Source organism: Ovis canadensis, chromosome 15 (genome assembly GCF_042477335.2).
Source record: "Ovis canadensis isolate MfBH-ARS-UI-01 breed Bighorn chromosome 15, ARS-UI_OviCan_v2, whole genome shotgun sequence".
Taxonomy (NCBI): Eukaryota; Metazoa; Chordata; class Mammalia; order Artiodactyla; family Bovidae; genus Ovis; species Ovis canadensis.
The window spans coordinates 55,520,615-55,526,614 of NC_091259.1; the positions used below are offsets into that span (position 1 = coordinate 55,520,615).

Here is a 6,000-nt window from a genome sequence, read left to right on the forward strand (position 1 = left end):
ATAGCTCAATCAAAAATAGGCAGAAGACCTAAACAGACCTTTCTCCAAAGGAGATATAGATGGCTATAAACATATGAAAAGATGCTAAATATCACTCATTATTAGAGAAATGACTGTATGTTTATATGTAAAAGAGGTAATGTAATGGGGTAATGTCTTTTATACTAAGGAAGCATAAAATTTATACACCAACGACAAAAAAATTATTAAAAAAGTTAAAAAAAACCTATCTAAATGGAAAGACTTCCCATGTTCATGAATTATAAAACTTAATATTATTAAAATGACAATATTATCCAAAATATCTATAGATTCAATGCAATTCCTACAGTTTCAACAAAATGTAAATTGCTGAAACAATATGAAAACAGAACAAAATTGGATGACTCACACGTCCTAATTCTAAAACTTAGTACAAAGCCATGATAAGAAAAAAGATGCAATATTGGCATGATGATAGGCACTTATGGTATAGAATTAAAAGTATAGAAATAAACTCATACATCTAAGGTATATTTGTTAGACTCTAGCCCCAAGACCTTTTAATGAGGCAAGTATTGTCTCCAACAGATAATGCTGGGGTGGCAGGATCTCCACATGCAAGAGAATGAATTTGGACATTGACCTCACACCACATACAAAAAATTACACTAGATCAAATACTTAAATATAAGCTAAAACAATAAACCAATTAGACAAAAAAAGAGAGGTAAAATTTCATGACCTTATATTTGGCAGTAGCTAATTAGATATAAAAATATTGCTTGAGGACAAAAAAGAAAAAAAATAAATTAAACTTTATCAAAATTAAAAAGCAAACAGGATTTTATATCAAAGAATAGTAGCAAGAAAAAGACAAATCAAAGAATAGAAGAAAATACATGCAAATTACAGATCTGAAAAGGATCTAGCATTCAGAACACTTATCAGTTCAGTTCAGTCTAGTCGCTCAGTCATGTCCAACTCTTTGTGACCCCAAGAATTACAGCACGCCAGGCCTCCCTGTCCATTACCAACTCCCAGAGTTCACCCAAACTCATGTGCATTGAGTTGGTGATGCCATCCAGGCATCTCATCCTCTGTTGATCCCTTCTCCTCCTGCCCCCAACTCCCCCCAGCATCAGAGTCTTTTCCAATGAGTCAACTCTTCGCATGAGGTGGCCAAAGTACTGGAGTTTTAGCTTTAACATCATTCCTTCCAAAGGAATCCCAGGGCTGATCTCCTTCAGAATGGACTGGTTGGATCTCCTTGCAGTCCAAGGGACTCTCAACAGTCTTCTCCAACACCACAGTTCAAAAGCATCAATTCTTTGGTGCTCAGCCTCCTTCACAGTCCAACTCACATCCATACATGACCACTGGAAAAACCATTCCCTTGACTAGACGGACCTTTGTTGGAAAAGTAATGTCTCTGCTTTTGAATATGCTCTCTAGGTTGGTCATAACTTTTCTTCCAAGGAGTAAGTGTCTTTTAATTTCATGGCTGCAGTCACCATCTACAGTGATTTTGGAGCCCCCAAAAATCAAGTCTGACACTGTTTCCACATCTATTTCCCATGAAGTGATGGAACCAGATACATGATCTTCGTTTTCTGAATGTTGAGCTTTAGGCCAACTTTTTCACTCTCCTCTTTCACTTTTATCAAGAGGCTTTTTAGCTCCTCTTCATTTTCTGCCATAAGGGTGGTGTCATCTGCATATATGAGGTTCTTGATATTTCTCCCGGCAAGCTTGATTCCAGCTTGTGTTTCTTCCAGTCCAGTGTTTCTCATGATGTACCCTGCATATAAGTTAAATAATCAGGGTGACAATATACAGCCTTGGTGTACTCCTTTTCCTGTTTGGAACCAGTCTGTTGTTCCATGACCAATTCTAACTGTTGCTTCCTGACCTGCATATAGGTTTCTCAAGAGACAGGTCAGGTGGTCTGGTATTCCCATCTCTTTCAGAATTTTCCACAGTTTATTGTGATCCACACAGTCAAAGGCTTTGGCATAGTCAATAAAGCAGAAATAGATGTTTTTTCTAGAACTCTCTTGCTTTTTCCATGATCCAGCGGATGTTGGCAATTTGATCTCTGGTTCCTCTGCCTTTTCTAAAACTAGCTTGAACATCAGGGAGTTTCGGTCCACGTATTGTTGAAGCCTGGCTTGGAGAATTTTGAGCATTACTGTACTAGCATGTCATATGAGTGCAATTGAGCAGTAGTTGAGCATTCTTTGGCATTGCCTTTCTTTGGATTGGAATGAAAACTGACCTTTTCCAGTCCTGTGGACACTGCTGAGTTTTCCACATTTGCTGGCATATTGACTGCAGCACTTTCACAGCATCATTTTCAGGATTTGAAACAGCTCTCCTGGAATTCCATCACCTCCAATAGCTTTGTTGTTAATGATGCTTTCTAAGGCCCACTTGACTTCACATTCCAGGATGTCTGGCTCTAGATGAGTGATCACACCATCGTGATTATATGGGTCGTGAAGATCCTTTTTGTACAGTTCTTCTGTGTATTCTTGCCATCTCTTCTTAATATTTTCTGCTTCTGTTAGGTCCATACCATTTCTGTCCTTTATTGAGCCCATCTTTGCATGAAATTTTCCCTTGGTATCTAATTTTCTTGAAGAGATCTCTAGTCTTTCCCGTTCTGTTCTTTTCCTCTATTTCTTTGCATTGAAAGCCTGAAGAAGGCTTTCTTATCTCTTCTTGCTATTCTTTGGAAATCTGCATTCAGATGCTTATATCTTTCCTCTTTTCCTTGGCTTTTCACTTCTCTTCTTTTCACAGCTATTTGGAAGGCCTCCTCAGACAGCCATTTTGCTTTTTTTTCTTTTCCATGGGGATGGTCTTCATCCCTGTCTCCTGTGCAATGTCACGAACCTCATTCCATAGCTCATCAGGCACTCTATCTGTCAGATCTAGGCCCTTAAATCTATTTCTCACTTTCACTGTATAATCATAAGGGATTTGATTGAGGTCATATCTGAATGGTCTAGCGGTTTTCCCTGTTTCCTTCTATTTCAGTCTGAATTTGGTAATGAGGAGTTCATGATCTGAGCCACAGTCAGCTCCTGGTCTTGTTTTTGTTGACTGTATAGAGCTTCTCCATCTTTGGCTGCAAAGAATATAATCAATCTGATTTCATTGTTGACCATCTGGTGATGTCCATGTGTAGAGTCTTCTCTTATGTTGTTGGAAGAGGGTGTTTGCTATGACCAGTGCATTTTCTTGACAAAACTCTATTAGTCTTTGCCCTGCTGCATTCTGCATTCCAAGGCTGAATTTGCCTGTTACTCCAGGTGTTTCTTGACTTCCTACTTTTGCATTCCAGTCCCCTATAATGAAAAGGACATCTTTTTGGGGTGTTAATTCTAAAGGGTCTTGTAGGTCTTCATAGAACCATTCAACTTCAGCTTCTTCAGCATTACTGGCTGGGGCATAGACTTGGATTACTGTAATATTGAATGGTTTGCCTTAGAAATGAACAGAGATCATTCTGTCGTTTTTGAGATTGCATCCAAATACTGCATTTTGGACTCTTCTGTTGACCATGATGGCTACTCCATTTCTTCTAAGGGATTCTTGCCTGCAGTAGTAGATATATGAACCCATAAATAACTTTATTTGTTATTGTGGAAGTCCTTAGTGAGACTGACAGAAGCAATTTCAGTTAATGGAAGCGATGACAGAAAGAAAAACTAGGGAAAGACTGATTTCAATTTGAGGGGGAAAACTGGAGAGAATGTTGAAAACTCGCTTTAGAAGTTTTGAGGTCAAGGTGAACAGAGAAATGGGATGATACAGGGAGGATAATTGCAGTTTAGGGGATAGAGTTGTTCTGTAGGATTTTACAAGATAGTAGAGAAAAGCAATTAAATAATTCAATGCAATTTTGTGTGTGTGATTAACTGAATTGGGGAGAGACAATGTGTGCTTTTTTTTTTCAGTTGAAAAGAGAGATAAAAGTAGATTCAGATTACTCTAAACTTCTCATATATAATTGAGTAAGTTCTGAAAAAACTAATAAAAAGTGCCATTTCCTTTAGTCCCTCACTTGCTTATTAATTTGGCATAATCTTAATGATAGTCCCTCACTTGTTTATCAGAATTTTAATTATCTGAAATATTTCTTTTTATTAGTTTAACAATTGGAGATGAGATGAAAAAAGTCAATCTTGATCCAATCTCATGCCATTCTTATAAAAATAAGTTATGCTATTTAGTAGATTTGCTTAGATTTATCTACCTCACCTTCCAGATTGTGTGTTTTCAAATACAGTTTCAAAGGAAAATGAACACCAGATTAGTCTGTAGTATAATAGTGTGTGTAGTCTGGCTAAGAGAGACCTATTCAGTATAAAGTGAGATTCTAATAAAATTCCCAGAAACTTAAAATTCATCATAGGATACTCTCTACCTGTTCCTTGAAAAGAAAGAGATATTTTGTTAGTGATTAAAAGTAGAGAGTATATATTTTCAGGGGAAAGTCACAACTGGCTATCTAGTTATTAAATTCACTGTTTAAAACAAAATCATTTCCTCCCATTTTATTCACTTTTTTATGAAAAATGGTCTAATTTGTTTATGTTCAAGAAAACTTGGGTTAGTTATTAGACTAATCTTTCACAGCAATGAGAAATAAGAAATTCATAGAAAGATTGCTGGGTGTGCAGGTGATACTGAGATTCTCATGACAGGACATGCATTTGGAGATGCACTTACTACTAGATAAGTCCCATTTTAGTGGCCAAAATAGAACTTGCAAAGATTTTGCCAATTCCCACCTAAACAGGTAACTCAAACTCATCTTTCTCTTTTCTTTCCTGGGAATGCCCACTCATATGTTGTGGGATTTGGTATTCTTAGAACCTGAAAGGATTCCTGAAACACAGTCTCTTATCTGCTTGGTTTTCACCCCATACACAACAGGATTCATAGTTGGAGGCAACAGTAGGTAAATATTAGCTATAATGATGTGACAAGAGGGAGGGATTGTATGGCCCCCAAAGCGATGGGAAAAGAAGGAGAAGAAGGCTGGGCTGTAGGAGAAAACTATAGCACAGATGTGAGCCGTGCAGGTGCTGAAGGCCTTCCGCCGAGCTTCTGCTGAGGAGAGGCTGACCACTGCCCTCAGGATCATGGTGTAGGAGACTGTGATGCACAGGATGTCAAAACCCCCAATCAGGAGGGCAACAATCAGACCATAGATGGCATTGACCTTGATATTTCCACAAGACAACTTGGCCACAGACATGTGGTCACAGTAAGTGTGGGGGATTACGTTGCCTCTGCAGTAGGGCAGGCGCTTGGTGAGGAAAGGGAAGGGAATGATGAGCAACACCCCTCTGAGAAAGGTGGACAGACCCGCCTTTGCAATGACGGGATTTGTGAGGATAGTTGAGTAGCGCAGCGGGTAGCAGATGGCCACGTAGCGGTCCAGGGCCATGAGCATGAGCACCCCAGACTCCATCCCTGTGAAGGTGTGGATGAAGAACATCTGGATCAGGCATCCATCAAAGCTGATTTTCTTGAGATGAAGCCAGAAGATGGAGAGGGCTTTAGGGACTGTGCTAGAGCATATGACATGATCCGTTAGGGAAAGCATGGCCAAGAAGTAATACATAGGTTTGTGCAAGGAGTCCTCACAGTAGATGAGGTAGAGGAGGCCACAATTCCCTGCCATAGCTACAACATACATGGAGCAGAATGGGAAGGAAATCCAAATATGCACCTCTTCCAGTCCTGGGATTCCATTCAGAATGAATGAGGGTGGGACCCGCTCCGTTTTATTCAGCATTAGCATAATCAAATAGACTTAAACTTTATGTGACTTTTCCTAGAGTAAGATAAAGACAAGAGAAAACATAGTTTATGGTTACTTTCTCTTTTTCTGTGTTTTAAAATTCTGTAGTTTATTTGATCAAACAGTCAACTTTCCTGAGTGATAGTGAGTTTGTCTTCTGTTTGTTTATTGACTAGTTCATTTATTCACTCAACAAATTT

The 6,000-nt window shown here is 38.8% G+C and overlaps 1 protein-coding gene across 1 annotated transcript; it reads right to left on the reverse strand.

Annotated features, from left to right (window-relative positions):
* Window positions 1-4,834: 4,834 nt before the first annotated feature.
* Window positions 4,835-5,800, reverse strand: LOC138420498 (olfactory receptor 52N4-like). The gene has a single exon (XM_069553737.1). It carries the CDS (start codon window positions 5,798-5,800, stop codon window positions 4,835-4,837), a length of 966 nt encoding a protein of 321 aa, XP_069409838.1.
* Between the last annotated feature and the right edge of the window lie 200 nt (window positions 5,801-6,000).

Bases quoted from the DNA above. Each gene is read 5' to 3' on its own strand.
- LOC138420498 (XM_069553737.1), bottom strand. From the start codon at position 5,800: ATGCTAATGCTGAATAAAACGGAGCGGGTCCCACCCTCATTCATTCTG.